At 72.6% G+C, this 1327-nt stretch overlaps 1 protein-coding gene across 1 annotated transcript in view; it reads left to right on the top strand.

Annotated features, from left to right (window-relative positions):
- Window positions 1-52: 52 nt before the first annotated feature.
- H696_04282 (hypothetical protein) overlaps window positions 53-1327 on the top strand; it is a gene marked incomplete at its 5' end in the record, with an annotated part of 8812 nt that continues 7537 nt past the window's right edge. Inside the window, 3 exons of the mRNA XM_009498160.1 lie at window positions 53-713; window positions 851-916; window positions 1022-1251. Coding sequence (XP_009496435.1) covers window positions 53-713; window positions 851-916; window positions 1022-1251 — 957 coding nt within the window. The remainder of the gene's footprint in view (window positions 714-850; window positions 917-1021; window positions 1252-1327) is intronic.

Below are 1327 nucleotides of genomic sequence, written 5' to 3'. Positions count from 1 at the left end.
CCCCCCCCCCCGTGGATAGGCCCCCACCAGCCAGTGCCTTGCACGCCGCAGCATGTCCAGTGAGGCACCCTCCTCCGGCCCCAGGTCGCGGGCCCCGGACGGGTCCCACTTCCCCGGGCCACCCATGGCGATGGACCAATCTTCCATGGCCCCGGGCGAGGCGCCCCCCGCCGGCTTCCCTCCTCCGCAGGCCCACGGCGCCATGCCCCCCTCGGCGCACCACGTCATGCACCACTCGACACACCATGGGCCGCCGCAGGGCGTCTCCGCGGCAGCCGCCGCCGCCGCCGCCGCCCACATGGTCGGCCAGGGCTACCTGGGCGCGCCGATGGCGTCCGGCGCCATGGTCGGCACCCTGGCCGGCACCAGCCCCGGGCAGCTTCCCCCCCCGGAGCAGCTATCCTTCCAGCAGCTGTCGCTGCTGCAGTCGCAGCTCGGCCTCGCCGCCCTGACTGCCAGCTACGGATCCTACGCCGGGATGATGCCGCCCACCGCCGCCCTGGCGGCCACCTCCCTGCTGATGGGGTCGCCCTTTTCCTCGGTCGGCATGTCCACCCCCTCGCCGCATGGGTTCCTGGCCGCCGGGGCCCCGGGCGGCCCCGGTAGCCCGGTGCCCGGCATGTCCGCCCCCGGCACCGTGCTCTCCCCGGAGGCGGCCATGGTGGCCGGCGCGCAGTTTTTCCCGATCGCCGCGCTTCAGCCCCATACGTCCAGTGCGCATGCACGCTCGCGTTCTCCTCCGCCCCCCTTTTGGCCTCCCTCGCTGCCCCACCTGCACACGTACACGCACACGCACACGCACACTTGCAAATACTCATCCTCCTTCCATCTTTCTCCCCCTCGATCTCAGTGATGGGTAGTGCCCTCCCGATCAACACGAACCCCTCTCCGACCGTGTCTTCGCCTCCCCTGGCCAGTGCGCTTCCCCCTCTCTCTCCCCCTCTCCCCCATCTGATCTCCCACCCTCTGGTGGCGTGTCCGCGTCAGCTCACCCCCCCGCTCGCTCGGTGCATGGACACAGCCCTCTCGCGCCGGCCCTCAACCGCTCCAATCCCCCCACGGCCTGGTGTCCTGGCCGCGTCGCAGCTCGGCTCGACGCCGACCGAGCCACTTGGCTTCAGTGCCGAGGCCAATCCCGATGGCTCGCCCCTCGGCGACCCGCCCGGCCGCGGCGCCGGCCGCGCCACCACCAGCACCCGCCGCATCGCCTCCACCACGAACGGCTTTTACAAGGGCCCATGGCTGCCTGATGTACGACCTGCCACACCCGGCCTCCCTCCCCGGCTCGCGCACTTGCCGCGCCGGTGGTTCTCGTGCCCCCCCCCCC

Source organism: Fonticula alba (genome assembly GCF_000388065.1).
Source record: "Fonticula alba strain ATCC 38817 unplaced genomic scaffold supercont2.7, whole genome shotgun sequence".
Lineage (NCBI taxonomy): Eukaryota > Rotosphaerida > Fonticulaceae > Fonticula > Fonticula alba.
The sequence above is the reverse complement of the archived record's forward strand: the minus strand, read 5'-3'. Positions and strand labels throughout refer to the sequence as shown.